Source organism: Dipodomys spectabilis, unplaced genomic scaffold (genome assembly GCF_019054845.1).
Source record: "Dipodomys spectabilis isolate Male_0828 unplaced genomic scaffold, ASM1905484v1 ptg000080l, whole genome shotgun sequence".
NCBI classification, from domain to species: Eukaryota; Metazoa; Chordata; class Mammalia; order Rodentia; family Heteromyidae; genus Dipodomys; species Dipodomys spectabilis.
Window position 1 is genome coordinate 3,833,407 of NW_024870757.1, and position 14,193 is coordinate 3,847,599.

At 57.3% G+C, this 14,193-nt stretch overlaps 3 protein-coding genes across 3 annotated transcripts; 2 read left to right on the forward strand and 1 right to left on the reverse strand.

Moving 5' to 3' along the window:
- Nucleotides 1–217: 217 nt before the first annotated feature.
- Ube2s (ubiquitin conjugating enzyme E2 S) lies at nucleotides 218–4,259 on the forward strand. Its single transcript, XM_042683219.1, has 4 exons — nucleotides 218–412; nucleotides 898–1,045; nucleotides 2,365–2,555; nucleotides 3,775–4,259. Exons 1-4 carry the CDS (start codon nucleotides 410–412, stop codon nucleotides 4,102–4,104), a joined length of 672 nt encoding a protein of 223 aa, XP_042539153.1. The 5' UTR covers nucleotides 218–409; the 3' UTR covers nucleotides 4,105–4,259.
- A 1,658-nt stretch (nucleotides 4,260–5,917) lies between these two features.
- On the reverse strand, nucleotides 5,918–8,624 carry Rpl28 (ribosomal protein L28). Its single transcript, XM_042683225.1, has 5 exons — nucleotides 8,539–8,624; nucleotides 8,145–8,233; nucleotides 7,915–8,038; nucleotides 6,285–6,403; nucleotides 5,918–6,068 (listed from the first exon to the last, which is right to left on the reverse strand). The coding sequence occupies exons 2-5, from the start codon at nucleotides 8,223–8,225 to the stop codon at nucleotides 5,979–5,981; spliced, it is 414 nt and encodes a 137-aa protein (XP_042539159.1). The 5' UTR covers nucleotides 8,226–8,233; nucleotides 8,539–8,624; the 3' UTR covers nucleotides 5,918–5,978.
- Nucleotides 8,625–8,704: 80 nt separating this feature from the next.
- Tmem238 (transmembrane protein 238) lies at nucleotides 8,705–14,159 on the forward strand. Its single transcript, XM_042683224.1, has 2 exons — nucleotides 8,705–10,224; nucleotides 14,080–14,159. Exon 1 carries the CDS (start codon nucleotides 9,690–9,692, stop codon nucleotides 10,215–10,217), a length of 528 nt encoding a protein of 175 aa, XP_042539158.1. The 5' UTR covers nucleotides 8,705–9,689; the 3' UTR covers nucleotides 10,218–10,224; nucleotides 14,080–14,159.
- The last annotated feature ends 34 nt before the right edge of the window (nucleotides 14,160–14,193 follow it).

Consider the following 14,193-nt stretch of genomic DNA (forward strand, 5'->3'; position numbering starts at 1 on the left):
CGGACGTCGCGCGCCCTCCCTGGCCAGCCCGCCCCGCAGCCCCCACCTGGGCCTCTCGCTCCCACCCGCACCCCAGGCGCAGGGGTTACAACGCTGAAACGCCAAGGCGCATGCGCGCTGACGTCTCGCGGAACTGGGCGCCCCGGGGGGGGGGGCGGGGCTTGAGGTGTTTATAAAAAGTCGGCGCTGTGCGCGCGTCCGGTTAAGAGCGGCCGGGCACGGGGTGGGCGGAGTCGTGTCGCGGTGCGGTACGCGGCGGGCGGGCGGGCGTCGGAGGCTGAGGGAACCCGAGCGGGTCCGTGTGGGCCGCAGCGGCCGCGGTTGGGCTCCTCCCCGTCCCTGCCCTAAGCGGCCGCCCGGAGAGCTCAGAAAGGGGGCCGGGGGGAGCCGCCCCCGGCCGGCCGCAGTCATGGTGAGCGCGGGGGGCCGGACGCGGAGGGGCGGCCGGGGGTCCCTGGAAGAGGCGGCGCCGTCCCCGGAGGGGCTGGCGGGGCCGGCCGCGGTCGGAGGCCTGGCGGGGCCCAGGGCCTCCCCGCGGGGGACCGGGCCTGGGAGGCCCGCGGCGTTCGGCCCGCCCGTGGGCGTTACCGGGCGCTATACGCCCCGTCGCCATTTGTCGCCCTGAGCCGAGGTTTTGAGGATGGTTTCTGCCCGGGTAGGCGGGAAACGGGGACGGGCTAGGCCTCGGGCCTACCAAGAAGCATTGGGGGCCCACGAAGGGCCGCGGGCTGTGTGGGAGGACTGGGGAGCTGATTGGGCCTCCTCCGGAAGCCCCCTCGGAGGCCCGCCCGGAGGCCCCCGGCCGCGGGGGCCCGGAGTGCTTGACAGCCAGGACCAGGCCCGGGGCGGAGCCGCGGCCGCCAGCCCGCCGCTCACTTCCCTCCTACCCGTGCCCAGAACTCCAATGTCGAGAACCTGCCTCCCCACATCATCCGCCTGGTGTACAAGGAGGTGACCACCCTGACCGCAGATCCGCCGGATGGCATCAAGGTCTTTCCCAACGAGGAGGACCTCACTGACCTGCAGGTCACCATCGAGGGCCCTGGTGAGTGTGGCGTGAAAGGGGCGGGCCTTCGCCATGGTGCTGTGGGACCAACAAGAGGCCTTAGAGGCCCCCCCTCGCAGCCCTGGCCCCATCTCGGGAGCCCAGGCACTGCGCTCTCTCACTTCGTATTGTGCATGGCTGTGCACTTAAAATGTATTCACGTGGCCTTTCCCCATAACTTTTGAGATGTTTCTGGTCACTGAGACTGCTACCGGGAATCTTCCCTGAGCTGGAGTGAGGCTGCCAGGTGTGGCTTCTGGACCTGGAGATGTGGAGTAATTAAGTAGGAGTGGGAGGAGAGCCCAGGCCGTTGGAAATCGCCTCAGCGAAGTCCTGGAGGGTGGGACCATCGGGAGATCTGAGAATCCTTTCTGTGTGTCCCCTCAGGGGCTCTGGGACATTGCAGGGCACTAGGCAGCATTGTAGGGGAGCCACTGAGGATTATACGTGATTGTATTTTGTAGCACAACCAAGAATGTGGCTTAATACAAACTACTTGCCACCTGACTTTCTAGTCAGCTAAGGAGCTGACTAGTGGGTGGAGGAAGGTGTGGTGTGGGGTGTTTAAGTGACAGGTACAGGGATTCACCTCTTGCTGCACTGATGTTTGAGGCACTTAAGACCCAGAAGATGGGAAGGCAAAGCTCCCCAGAAAGCCCAAGATAGGCAGATGGGCCTGGGTGCTTTGCAAGAATAGAAGTAGCTACTAGAGTGATGAGGGAGATCTTCTAAGCTTCTAGGCCTCTAAGGAACTTGGAAAGAAGTTGATGTGGAGACAAAACTAGGGACTTGGCAGTTGGTTCTCTGCAGTTTCAGTTGACCTGGTGGAGCAGCTGCAGACTAGTGGAGAAGCCATACTTAGACGTGGGGTCAGATTAAAAGAGGGCCTGGAGGGCAGCTGACCAGGCTGCTGATGGGCCAGGTTTGGGAACTGTGATGAGTGTGACTGCCAGGTTCCCACATCTTATTGTCCAAGCAAATTGGAAAATTAGAGCTGTTTACTGGTGGATAAAGTGCTGAAGGACTTAGGTCAGCAGGACCGTGTAACCATTTGTCCAAGAGATAAAGGGGCACTTAGACTCCTACTTCCTGGAAATGACGTGTGCCTGGGCAGTGTCTGAGTAGAAAATGGCATCTCATGGTAAAGGACAGGTGGGGCTGTAGGTCAGTGCCTATCTCTGAGGTGTGAGGAAGTGGTGTGGCCTTTGGCCCTCAAGAATCCCCCAGCACAGTACAGACACCTATTTTGTAGCCAGACTGTTGAGGGCTTCGAGCCCTATGGGATTCTGGATTCTTCCTTAGTCTTTCCTCTACTACAGAGGGGACCCCATACGCTGGAGGTCTGTTCCGCATGAAGCTCCTACTGGGGAAGGATTTTCCTGCCTCCCCACCTAAGGGCTACTTCCTGACTAAGATCTTCCACCCAAATGTGGGTGCCAATGGTGAAATCTGTGTCAATGTGCTCAAGAGGGACTGGACTGCTGAGCTGGGCATCCGACACGTGCTGCTGGTGAGTTCTACCCCGAGCTTCCCTTCTCTTCCTCTGAGGGTCCCAGAAATGAATAAGCCAGAGTTTTGTTCTCTTAAAACCCAATCTACAAGTGGTAGAGTGCTTCTTAATCTGGTAAATCTGAGTTTCGCTCTCAATACTTTAATGGGTGGGTATTCACACGGGTTCCCAACTTTCCTGGAAAATGCCAGAAGAGTTAGTGCCAGGGACTGACTACTGCTGTGCAGGGTCAAGACACAACTTTGCCATTTGCCAGCAGGTTTGAACAGTAGGACAGTCTGGCAGGCAGGTGGACAGACAGCACTGTCTAGTTATAGGCTTTTTGTTTGTTGGTCGTGGAGCTTGAACTTGGTGCCTATACAGTCCCTGAGCTTTTTGCATTTTACCACTTTGAGCCGCAGTGCACTTTTCTGGTTTTCTGGTAGTTAATGGAGGCAGAATCTCAGGAACTTTTGTTGTCCAGCAATCCTTAGATCTGTCTCGAGTGGCCAGACTTACAGGTGTAAGCCACTGATGCCTGGCTAGACAGTTTTTCTTTTTATAAGCTGTGATAATTTGCATGCCATTAATTTCATTGCTGTGAAGTACAGAATTTACTTCTTATTCTTGGCAGTAACAAGGTTGATGTCTTGATTCTTCTCCCCTAACTAGTGTTTCTCAAGGGTGGTTTTGCTCCCCAGGGACATTTTGCATTGTCAGGAGACATTTTGGGTTGTCAATGCAGGCATCTAGTGGGTGTGGCCAGTGGCTCTGCCCAGTGTCATATACTGTGCACATGATGCCCCCACAGGGCCCAGCATTCCTGAGGCAGAGAGTATGGTCTAGGCCAGCACTCCACAGTTTCTAAAGGCCACTTACAGCACATAGGCTACCTGCTGCCTTCCCACTCCTCCCACAAGCTTAAAATTTTTGTAACTCAATTTCTAATGAGCCCCTAGGGCAGATGGTAGGGAAGACAGGGAGTTGAGGTTTCCTTCAGGGCACTGAGAAAGGATGAGCTCTACAGTAAGCAGGCCCCAAATCATACATACCTCCTTCCTGTTCCATTTTTTGGAGGGTCGGGGGAGGCTGCACTTGTCAGCTGTCTTCCTGCTCCCACTGGTGCTGGGACTGTCAGAGCTCTGCTCAGCCAGGGAATTAGCTGGGTTAGGGGCAGTCAGTCTAGAGGCCACAAGGCTGGCCCACTGCAGAGCTCTGCGTTCCCCTGACTTTCCCACAGACCATCAAGTGCCTGCTGATCCACCCTAACCCCGAGTCTGCACTCAATGAGGAGGCTGGCCGCCTGCTTTTGGAAAACTACGAGGAGTATGCTGCCCGGGCCCGTTTGCTCACAGAAATCCATGGTGGTGCAGGTGGGCACAGCAGTGGGAGGCCTGATGCTAACCGGGCCCTGGCCAGTGCCTCTGCAGCCTCTTCCACTGACACCATGGTCCCTGGGGCCCTTGGAGGGGCTGAGGGGCCCATGGCTAAGAAGCATGCAGGCGAGAGAGACAAGAAGCTGGCCGCCAAGAAAAAGACGGACAAGAAGCGGGCACTAAGGAGGCTGTAGTGGGCTCTTCCCACCCCTGATCCAACTCTTCCCCATCTGTTCCTTCTCTCCCACTCTGTCTCTAAGTTATTTAAATTATGGCTGGGCTGGGGGAGGGTTGGGAGGGCACTGGGACCTGGATTTGTTTTTCTAAATAAAGTTGGAAAAGCAATTTCTATGCCCACTTTATGGCTCAGAGTGGCTGGCCTCCCTGCTCTGCTCCTAGACCACATGTCCTGTGTGGAGTCACAGCCTTCTAGAACCTGCTCCTGTCCCCTTCTCCCCTCCCCTTTCTATGCTCACCACCTTGAAGCAGCTGTGCCTAGTCCTGGACTGGCATCTTATCCGGACTGGACTTCAGTGGCAGACAGTGGACAGGGAGTTACTGGACAGTGTGGGTGCTCCCAAAGGCCAAGCCATACTACTTTGACCGTTTTGTTGGGGGAAGGCACAACCCATACCATGTGTTTGTCACAAATTCCACGGCTTTTCAACACCCATCAGTGTTACTCCATGTTAGATTCAAACAAACTGAAGTGTCTGATGTCCATGTCCCTGCGGCCGTTTCCTAATTCTTTTTTTGGGGGGGAGGGGAGGGGGGACCCGGTCGTGGGTCCTGAACTCTGGGCCTGGGCGTTGTCCCTCAGCTCAAGGCTAGCACTCCACCACTTGAGCTACAGCGCCACTTCCAGCTTTTTTCTTGTTGCTTATGTGTGCTGCGGAATTGAACCCAGGCCTCAGGTATGCAAGGCAAGCGCTCTACCACTGAGCCACCTTCCCAGCCCCTCATCTTATTTCTTATAAGCTGCCCCTCTGCATGTCCTGTCAGGACACACTGGGGTAGGGTCATGACCTCTTTTAGTACTTCCTGCAAACCCAGGGCTTCTGACCTAAGTCAGCAATGGCAAGAGAAGCAGGCAAACCAATGGGTGTTCCAGTTGTGTGCAGTAGGGGGAGCACACTTTGCAGAAGTGAGATGAAGGCAGGCAGGTGCTCCACACCTAGCTCTCCCAAAGTCTTAGTGAACTGCACCCCCACACAGATGCCAGTGCAACACTGAGATGCTGTAGCATGAAGACTGCACATCTGATTGGTATGCCTGAGCAAGTACATTGGGGAGTAATTTAACGATACTGAAATGGCCTGGAATGTGTGATACGCAATTTCACAATTAGACCAAAAGAAAAGCCTGTTTTCACTGGCTTGGGAATGCGACTAAGGGGCAGTGTGCCTATACTTGCCAGCTCACCTGCTTAAAACCAGGCCAGTGACAAGTGGGGTGAAACCCAAAGTTGAGAGAATGGGGCTCTAATCCATGTTTGAGCCAGACTCAAGTAAGTGGAACCCTGGGATGCACCAACCTCTTAGGTGGCCAGTGGAATCAGCCTCATCCCAAGCAGCAGACTAGTCAGCACTCTTCTAGACCAAAGCCTCTGAAGACACTTGCCCCCACCCCAAGCCAGACAAAATGGTCCACATCAGGTCAGCAAGCCTTTTCTGGAAAAATTATGTCGCGTCTGCACCCCTCCCCCGTTTTTTTTTTGCCCGTCGACCTGAACTAGGCCTGGGCGCTGTCCTTCAGCTCAAGGCAAGCTCTCTACCGCTTGAGCCACAGCGCTACATCTGGTTTTCTCTGTTTATGTGGTGCTGAGGAATCAAACCCAGGGCCTCATGCATGCAAGGCAAGCATTCTACCACTGAGCCACCTTCCCAGCCCTGCACCCCCTTCTTGTATGTGTAGTTCTGAAGTCCCCTTCAGTGAACAAATGGCCCACTGAAATTGAGCAACACAGGGCCAGAGCTGAAGGCGCACAAAAAGGAGGCCCAGTGATGGTGGTAGAGAAAGGTGACAATTCTTTATTGCTTTTTCTTTTTTTGGGGGGTGGGGGGGAGGCTCAGGAGCTCTTGGTGGGGCGGGTCCGCTTCCTCTTCACCACCACAGGCTTCTGGCTGCGCAGGATGGCGCTAGCTCTGCGGATGGCAGCCTGAGGGGAGGGAAGGGACAGGTGAAGGTGTTCAAAATCTGTACAGCTACTTCCCAGGCCTGGGTGAGGTCCAGAGGCAGGGCCTCCTGGGCCCAGGTCCACCACTGAGAAGAGTACTCCTCAATACTGACTAGCCCCACCTAGGCTGCAGGTGTTAGGTCCAGGAGCCGGGCACTGCGGTCTCCCGACCTGGAGACTCCAGAGTCCCCCACTCACCATGCGCAGATCGGGGCGGTACTTGTTCTTGCGGATCATGTGCCTGATGCTGCTGAGGGTGGCCCGTGCGTTCTTGTTGATGGTGGTCCGCACGTAGGATGTGGCTGGCTTCCGCTGACCTAGTGCAGGGAGTCCACACATGACTCACCTCCCAGGCTGAAACAACATTCTCACCCCAGAAACCTGAGCATCCTCCATTAGCTCTGACCCTGGACAGGCAGAGGGTCAGCAGCCTGGACTCTGGTCCCACCCATCCATTCAGTAGACCCCTACAGGCCTCCCAGACACACACACCCTGTCCTCACTAGCTCATTAACCCTCCAAGGTGACAACTGTGTAACCTTTGTTTTAATCTTAGCAAGATGGCCCAAAACTAAAGTGTTTCAGGACCAAGCTACCCTGACTAGAATCCCAAATAAGAATTATTTTTATTTATTTTTTGGTCGGCCGTGGGGCTTGAACTCTGGGCCTGGGCGCTGTCCCTCAGCTCTTCAGCTCAAGGCGAGCGCTCTACCACTTGAGCTACAGCGCCACTTCTGGTTTTCTGGTGGTTTATTGGAGATAGGAGTCTCACGGTCTCTCCTGCCCGGGCTGGCTTTGAACCGCGATCCTCAGATCTCAGCCTCCTGAGTAGCTAGGATTACAGGCGTAAGCCACCAGCGCCCGGCTCCAAATAAGAATTAGAGGTAGTACCCAGGTGCAAAATGCCCAGTGTAAGACCTTGTGTTGACTGGTCTGGGAAATAGATGTGCATCAGCCCTAGGGCAGAGAAGTCAGCTGGAACCATTAAAGAGCAACTTAACACCTCCCAGCTCCCAATCCTGGGCAACATACTGTTGGGAAAGAGCCCTAGCTAGCACTATAAGCTTCTGGAATGCTTCCCTGAGAAGTCAACAGGCAGCCTATGACCAAACCCACTCTTGGCCTAGGGATGGCTACCACAGACCCATCAATCTGAGTCTGTCAGGACCCAAAACAGGGTCCTCAGAGCAAGATGCCAGCTCCACTGCTCCCTGGACTGTTTGTTCCTGAAGAGGGAAGATAATCTCCCAAGATAGGAGGGCTGCAAGTCACTAGGGTCAAGGCCTGAGTGATGCCATCCATGAATAGGATGCTGGGCTCTGCGTGGGAGTAGAAGCCAGTCTCCATCAGCCTGGGGAAAAGTCATTCCAGTTAAAAAAAAAAAAATGCACGAAGGCCCAACAGGCACAGTTTTCCAGAGTAGTTAAGGGAGAAGTATGAGTGAGTGTGTGTGTGTGTGATATACACATAGGCCCCTGGCAACCAAGAGTAGGGATAGTGCCACCTTGGGCTAGGCCTAGCCCATCATCTTCACAAGGTTAGGAGAGCTCAACTGTTTGCCTCTTTGTGAGCTAGAAGGTACCTCACCTGCACGCTGCACTAGACCGTCCACGGCTTCGTTTGCACCCTCAAAGCCACCCGGGGATGCTCAGGCTCTCCTAGTTTCCCACTCACGGTGCGCAGATCCCGCTGCCAGGCAGACGGTGAGAAGAATGCGTTTCCCAGGCCCAACTCCTGACCCGAGAAGCTAAAAATGGACGGTAGATGCACTCCCCGGTCCCACAACTACCCTGTCCCAGCGCCCCGCCCCGTGTCCGGGGAGGCTCACCAGATCTCCGCTTCATGACCACCACGACCCCTTTGCCGTCAGCGGCAGGCTCCACGCCCACAGTCTTGCGGTGGATCAGCCCGTTGTACCGGAAGGAGTTGCGGGCCTTCAGGTTGTTGGGCTCCTGTGGACAAGGCACTAACCTGAGCCGAGGGGACACACGCGTGGGTCCCTTCCTGTGACCGCAGGCCCCTCTCCCCGCAGGGCTGCGGCGTCCAGGCCCTACTCACGGTGCTGTAGGTCTGCTTGTTCCTCTTGATGAGGAAGCTGGAGCAGTTCCTCACGACCATCCACTGCAGGTGCGCGGACATGGCGGCGGCTGCGGAGACACGAAGCACGTGGGAGCGCGCCGAGAGAGGCCGGCGCTGGGAGCGGGGCGGTTGGCGCCAGAGCCCCCGAGCAACTGCAATGGGGGGAGGTACCCGAGAGCAGGCCGCGGCCCGAGCCCCGGCAACGCGACCTACGGCGGCTACCAGCGAACGAGGGCCTCGGGACCGCGCGAAACCAGAGGGACAGGGCCGGGAGCTTCGCCGTCAAGGCGGAGGGGGTGCTGGGGGCAAAGCTGGGCGAGGGGCGAGGGCAGAGGGGAGAGGGGCGTCGGGCAGGCGGAGCGCACGCGCTCACCTCCTCGCGTTGCGGCAGCCGGAGACCAAAAGAGGTAGGCCGGAGGCGGGACAACAATTTAACGCCGCCACGCATTTCCGTTTCCGCTGTGGGCGAGCGCCCACCGCCGCCGGCCCGCCCTTCCTCCCTTGCTGCGTCCGGCCCCCGAAGCGGCTCGGTGGCGTCCGGCCATCCCCGCCGCGTCGTCGGGAGCCCTCGGGAGAGCGGTTCGGAGGTCTTCGGGCGCCCGTGGCACCCGGCGGGAGCCCTCGGCTGCTCCCTCCCGAAGGCGCGGGGGCCTCGCTCGGCTATTTCCGGAACGGTCCGCAGGCGCCGCCTCGGCGTGGCTCGGGCCTGGTCGGAAATACTCGGCCTTCCGGTCGGCCGCGTTCGGCCGATCCCCGCGGGATCCGGGCGGCGGGCCCTTCCCAGCCGTGTTGAACTTTCCCCCCCAACTTTGGAGCAACTGGACGGAGCGGACAGGAGGGACGGACTCTGGACGTGGCCGTCCCGGTCTCCTGCTAGTTGCCCGCAGTGGTCCGAGCCTCACTGCGCCCCGTCCCCGCCCCCAGCAGCTTGGCTGCCCCCTCCAGGGGCCCCCGGAGCTTATCATCCCGCCGGGCCCGTCCCGAAGGTGCCGCAGGCCCGTGCGGACCTTCGGCCCGCGCCCGGACACCGCCACCTCGGCTGATGGATGCGTTCCGTGTCAGGATTACGCCCGAGGACTGACTCCCTGCAGGCAGGACCAGGGCCAGGCTTTGCCCGCGTCTGCGCCCTAGGCGTAGGTACACGTGTGACCCCCGGGCCCGCCCCGCCACGGTAGTTTCACGCTGTCCACGGCGGATTCATCTTCGCGCCACGACGCCCGAAGACCCCAGAAAACGCTCGAGAGTCTCGAAGGAACTCAGCTCGTGCGCGGGCCGGGCCGGCTTTCCCGCGGGGCCTTGCCTGACCACTTTCGGGGCGCACTTGGTCCCGGAGCACGGGAGGCCGCGGGGCGTGGGCACTGACCGTGGGCAGCTCCGGGCCGCGCCGGCCCCCGGGCGGGGCTGCGTGCGGCGACTCAGGTGACCAGGCGGGCACTGGGCACACCTGGCCGCGTCCCCGGCCCCGCCCTGGGCGGCCGCACCCCGGGACGCTCTTTGCGGCAGCCAAGGGGCCAGGACTGGGCCATGGCGGCGGCGGCGGCGACGGCGTCCTGCGCCCCGCAGGCGTCCCCGGCTGGAGCCGCGCCCGCGCCCCCCGCGCCGCCGGGCCACGCGGCCGGCCTAGGCCGCTGCCGTGCGGCGCTGCTGCTGGCCGTGGCGCTGGACGTGGCGGGCATGGCGGCTCTGCTCACCGGCGTGTTCGCGCAGCTGCAGGTGCGCGGCCGCGACTTCGGTGACCTGCTCATCTACTCGGGCGCGCTGCTGGTGTTCATGAGCCTGCTCGGCTGGATCTTCTGGTACACCGGCAACATCGAGATCTCGCGCCAGGAGCTCGAGCGCGACTACGGCCTGCGGCCCTCGGCGCTCGCCCGCCTGGCGCGCAAACTGTCCCGCCGCTGGACGGCGCCCGCCGCTGGGCCCCGCGCCGCGCCCGGCCCCCTCGGAGCGCGCCGCGCCGCCCGCGCGTCCCCGCCGCCCGCCGCCCGGCGCGTGCGCCTGCAGCTCGCCACGCTCGAGGCTGGGCCCGGAGCGGCGGTCGCGGGCAGCGAGTGAGCCGCAGGTGAGGGCGGCCGGGAGGGCGGGGGAGGGGCGGGGAGGGGCGGGGGCGGCGCCCCCTGCACCCCGAGGTGCCGCGCGCACTGATGAAATCCTCCGAGCCCCGGAAGTCGGTGTGCGGGCCGTGCCCGGTCGGGGGTGCGCTCCCCTCGGCGGGCCTGTGCGAACCCCAAGACCACGTTTTGGCCTTTTCTCGCCTTCAACTGTTTTGTGACACCCCCTCAGTCCTAACACGCCCGGCCATGCCCTAAGGGGGGGAGTGGGGGGGAAGAGGGCCTCGGCTTGCATCCTAGTGTGTACCTGAGTGTCCAGCCTGATGGCCCTCACCCACAAAACTTCCCGCCTCTCTGCCTTTCTCCCCTCCAGTCTTCATACCAACTTCCTCTGTTGCTGCCTGGGAGACTCTGTCTGTGGGGCCGCCTCCACTGGGCAGGGAGATTTTGGGTAGGAAACCTGGGCCTCTGCCCCCCTCTGTTCCTAATACGGCCCAACATAAAGTTCGAAAAGGTTGGCAGTGGGAAGATCAGGAAGTAGATGGGGAAAGTAGGATGAAGGGTGGATGACTTGGTAGAAGGGGGGTGGGTAGAGAGGCCAAGGAGTAAGTTGGTGGATTCATGGGTAGGATGGTGAGTGGATAAGGTGGTTGGTGGATAGCTATGACTGGATGCCGGGTGGGTGGGTGGGTTGTTTAAAGGGCAAAGTGGGTGTATGGTTATATAGGTGTAGGTGGGTGAATGGCTGGTTGACTTGGTTGTTTGGAATAAGAACATAGTTGAACACTTGGGTAGGTCAGTGTCTGAGTCCATTTTCCATGAGAGGTCTATAAAAGAACTACACCCTGGGGCTGGGAAGGTGCCTCAGTAGTAGAGTGCTTGCCTCACATGTGTGATGCCCTGGGTTTGATTCCTCAGCACCACACACAGCAGAAAAAGCTGGAAGTGGCACTGTGGCCCAAGTGATAGAGAGCTAACCTTGAGCAGAAGAGCTGAGGGACAGCGCCCAGGCCCAGAGTTCAGGCCCGATGACTGACACAAAAAAAAATAAAAAAGAATTAAACCCTGACATTTTTCCTGTAATGGCTAATTAACTTTGATCCTAAGCATCAGGAATGATAGTGTAAGCCAGGTGCCAGTGGCTCACACTTGTAATCCTAGCTACTCAGGAGGCTGAGATCTAAGGATCATGGTTCAAAGCCAGCTTGGGCAGGCTTTTTATCTCCAATAAATCACCAGAAAACCAGAAATGGCACTGTGGCTCAAGTGGTAGAGCACTAGCCTTGAGCTGAAGAGCTCAAGGACAGCACCCAAGCCCAGAGTTCAAGCCCCACAACCGACAAAAAATTTAAAAATAGTGTAGCCAGGCACTGGTGGCTTGCACCTGAAATCCTAGCTACTCAGGAGGATGAGTGCGGATCATAGTTAAAAGCCAACCTGCCCATGATAAATTTTTTTTCCTGGCCCTGGGGCTTGAATTCGGAGCCTGGGCACTGTCCCTGAACCTTTTTGTGCTCAAGACTAGTGCTCTACCACTTGAGCATCACTTTTCTGCCAGGGCTTGCTTCAAACGGCGATCCTCAGATCTCAGTCTCCCTAGTTTAGGAGATTACAGGAGTGAGTCACTGGCACCCAACCTCCCGCCCCTCCCCAAGAGCTAAGAACCCAACAGGGTCTTATACGTGCCAGACAAGTGCTCTTCCACTAAGCTAATCCCCGGCGCCTCCATGAGACTCCAGTTAGCCACCAGAAAACCAGAAGTGTAGCTGTGGCTCAAAGTGGTAGAGCACTAACTAGCCTTGAGCAAAAGAACACAGGGACAGCGCAGCTAGGCCCTGAATTCAAGTCTGGACTGACAAAAAAAAAAAGAATGATAGTATCTGGTTGGTTGGCTGGCTGGTTGGGTTTGAGACATGGTCTCACTTTACAGATGAGGTTGACCTCAAATGCATGATCTTCCTACCTGAGCCCTGGGGTGACAAACAGGTGTGGGTGCCTGGCTCCTGGTGATTCTAAATGTATCATATTCTTTGTGAAAACTTAGAAAATAGGCACTCCCATGATACCCCACTTCTGTGGTTCAGATGAATAAACTGGTGTAAGAAGGGAATGGCAACTATGTATAGGTAAAGCATGAGTGAATCCTGTCTCATGAAGAAAACCACCATCTGTAGTTGCAATTAGCCTTGAGAATCCTTGACATTGCCCACACGTCTGCACCTCTGCCACAGCTGGGCGGACTCCACTGCTGGCACCACTCATAAGGGCCTCTAGCCAAGCTGACTTGAACAGAGCCCTCTTAGAAGGAAATAAGGGGTGTGGTGACACATGCCTGTAATCCCAGCACTGGGGAGGCGGGAGAAGGCTGCTCCGGAGTTCAAGGCCAGCCTGGGCTATGCATGGAGTTCTAGCTGGGCTACATGGCAACATTCCATCTTTAAGAAACAAACCAATGGCTCACACTTGTAATCCCAGCTACTCAGAAAGTGAAGGGTAGAGAATATGGTGGTTCCAAACCAGCCCAAGACAAAGGAAAAAAAAACCATGAAACCTAATCTCAACCAGAAAAGCTGGGTGGTCATGGTAGCATGTGCCTGTTCAGAAGCATAAATAGATCTCAGTGCTGGTTGGCCTAGACAAAAGAGGGAGACTTTCTAAAAAATAACCAGAGTAAGTCAAGTGCCAGTGGCATGCCTGTAATCCTAGCTACTCAGGAGGCTGAGATCTGAGGATAGCAATTTGAAATCTGTTCAGGCAGATATTCTGTGAGACTCATCTCCAATTAACCACCAAAAGCTTGAGGGACAGTGCCCAGGCCCTGAATTCAAGCACAAGTACCTGCACAAATAATAATAAGCAACCAGAGCAAAAGGGCTTTGGGCATGGCTTGGCAGTACCACAATATGGTGGCCAGAAAAAAGAAAGACTGGGTGTCAGTGGCTCACACCTGTAATCCTAGCTACTTAGAAAGCTGAGATCTGAGGGTCACAGTTTGAAGCCAGCCTGGGTAGGAAAGTTTGAGACTCATCTCCAAGTCTGAGATTTAACCAGCAAAAAAAAAAAGCCAGAATTGGAGCTGTGGCTCAAATGGCAGAAACATAGCTGTGAGCAAAAAAAAAGCTCAGGGACAGCACCCAGACCTGGTTTCAAGCCTAAGGACCAGGACACTCACTAAAAAAAGAAAAAGAGAATGCAGGCAGGTAGGTATAGGAACAGAAAAATTGCTGGGTGCCAGTGGCTCACAACTAAAATCCTACTTACTCCAGAGAGACCTGGAGGACCCTGGTTTGAAGGCAGCTCAAGTAGAAAAGTCCTCCAGGGGGCTGGAAAGGTGTCTCAGTGGTAGAGCGCTTGCCTTGCATGCATGAGGCCCTGGGTTTGATTCCTCAGCACCACATAAGCAAAAAGAAAAAAGCCGGAAGTGGCTCTGTGGCTCAAGTGGTAGAGTGCTAGCCTTGAGCTGAAGAGCTGAGGGACAGCTCCCAGGCCCAGAGTTCAGGCCCCACGACCAGACCCCCCCCCCAAAAAAAAAGTCCTCTAGATGTCATCTCTAGTCAGAAAAATGCTTGAAAACACAAGTGGTGAGCAAAAGCAAGAGTGCAAGACCCTGGTACTGGCATATCCATACATAAAGGAAGGTTGCATTTCCTTGACAGGCATGTTCTAGCTCTGGCAGTATCTCCTTTCTGTCTTCCTGGCCTTATCTTTTGTCTCTATGCCTTTCCCTGACCCTTGGGGTGGTATGGGGAAAGGGGGGAGTGTGCATTGAAAGCTAGGGGCTCAGCCTCCTGCCGCTGCTGCTGGAGAGCACAGGGGTGGGCAGGACAGGTCCTGAGCAGCCACTAACGCCACCCTCCCTCCTGCAGACAACCTCTCCGGTCAGGACCCACCCAGCCGAGATGCTCTGCCACCCCCCCGGCCACCCAGATGCCTGTGCTCCCTCTATCCCTACTGGATAAACGGCTTTGCCTAGACACTGC

Bases quoted from the DNA above. Each gene is read 5' to 3' on its own strand.
- Ube2s (XM_042683219.1), top strand. The intron at 1,046-2,364 runs GTGAGTGTGGCG...CCTCTACTACAG, and splicing joins GGTCACCATCGAGGGCCCTG to AGGGGACCCCATACGCTGGA. The intron at 2,556-3,774 runs GTGAGTTCTACC...ACTTTCCCACAG, and splicing joins GCATCCGACACGTGCTGCTG to ACCATCAAGTGCCTGCTGAT.
- Tmem238 (XM_042683224.1), top strand. From the start codon at position 9,690: ATGGCGGCGGCGGCGGCGACGGCGTCCTGCGCCCCGCAGGCGTCCCCG.
- Rpl28 (XM_042683225.1), bottom strand. From the start codon at position 8,225: ATGTCCGCGCACCTGCAGTGGATGGTCGTGAGGAACTGCTCCAGCTTC. The intron at 8,039-8,144 runs GTGAGTAGGGCC...CCTTGTCCACAG, and splicing joins ACAAGCAGACCTACAGCACC to GAGCCCAACAACCTGAAGGC. The intron at 6,069-6,284 runs GTGAGTGGGGGA...CCCTCCCCTCAG, and splicing joins ACCGCCCCGATCTGCGCATG to GCTGCCATCCGCAGAGCTAG.